The sequence below is a fragment of the Emiliania huxleyi genome (genome assembly GCF_000372725.1).
Source record: "Emiliania huxleyi CCMP1516 unplaced genomic scaffold EMIHUscaffold_10916, whole genome shotgun sequence".
NCBI classification, from domain to species: domain Eukaryota; phylum Haptophyta; order Isochrysidales; family Noelaerhabdaceae; genus Emiliania; species Emiliania huxleyi.
In genome coordinates this window covers 1-1,061 of record NW_005201839.1, presented here as the reverse complement: position 1 = coordinate 1,061, position 1,061 = coordinate 1, and the positions used below count along the sequence as shown (strand labels likewise).

At 70.1% G+C, this 1,061-nt stretch overlaps 1 protein-coding gene across 1 annotated transcript; it reads right to left on the bottom strand.

The window, feature by feature from the left end:
* Positions 1 to 434: 434 nt before the first annotated feature.
* EMIHUDRAFT_125613 (hypothetical protein) lies at positions 435 to 970 on the bottom strand (the record flags this gene model as incomplete). The annotated part of the gene is made up of 1 exon (XM_005792138.1): positions 435 to 970. A coding segment is annotated over one exon (536 nt), but the record flags the coding sequence as incomplete, so codon positions are not given.
* Positions 971 to 1,061: the final 91 nt, after the last annotated feature.

Here is a 1,061-nt window from a genome sequence, read left to right as displayed (position 1 = left end):
CGGAGCAGGCGCGCGGCGGCACGGCCTTCCACCAGCTGCAGGAGGTGCGCACTTCCCAAAGGAAGCACAGGATGCTCCCGCAGTTTACGCAGCTTTGTGCAGCGCAGCGCACGGGCCACGCCACAAAGCCGACCCTCAGTCTGGCCAAGAGGCTGTCTGCGGAAGGCCTGGCAAGCGCGTACTCGCCTCCTCCGCGGCCATGCCTTCCGCACGGGCGAGCGAGCAGCGCGAGGGGACACAACCCATGCGGGAATCGCGTGTCCCCTCTTTTTTTTTGCGCAGCTATAAATAAATAAATAGAGCAGTCATCTCCAGGGAGAGATGGGCGACGCACACAAACACAGAGGGACAGTGCGCACCCCGCCCCGCTCGCAGGGCGTGCATCACACAGGTGGACTGTGTGACTCCTCGGGTTTCTGGGACTCAGAGGTGTGCTAGTCGCTATTCTCCGACAATTCCGACATATCTGACGGGCAGTTCGGGCTCGAGCGGTCGCGGTCACGGCCAGCGCGTGAGGCCTGGCTAGGGTTGCCGGGCGAGAGCTCGACCCACGCGCCGGAGCGCGCGTGGTGCTTGAGCAGCCGGGCGGTCGCCGCAGCCACCTCGAAGGGTAGCTCGTCGAGCCACTCGCCGAATGTGCCCTCGTCCTGCGCCGCAGCGAGGAATTGCTCACCTAAGCCGTACGCGCGGCAGGCCCGGTAGAGCGCCTCGTTCTGGATCTCCTCCGGCGCCTCGGAGTCGTAGCCGCAAACAGAGGAGCCGGCAGAAGAGGCCCGCTTCGCAGGCGGCGCGTCAGGCGACGAGGAGCGCGAACGCCGCGGCGGCACACCGTCGCCGCGCGCGGAGAGCGCGTTCCTGTCGACGCGGGGCGCAGCCTTGCGCCGGCCGCGCTTGGCCGGCCGGATTGTGAGGCTGCCGGCAGGCGGCTGTGCAGCCGCGGCTGCGTACGACTGAGCCGCAGGCGCGGCGGCTGGCGCGGCGGCGGGCGCGGCGGCTGGCGCGGCGGTGGGCACCGCGGCGGCTGGCGCCGCGGCGGCGGGCGCGGCGCCGGGAGCAGCGCC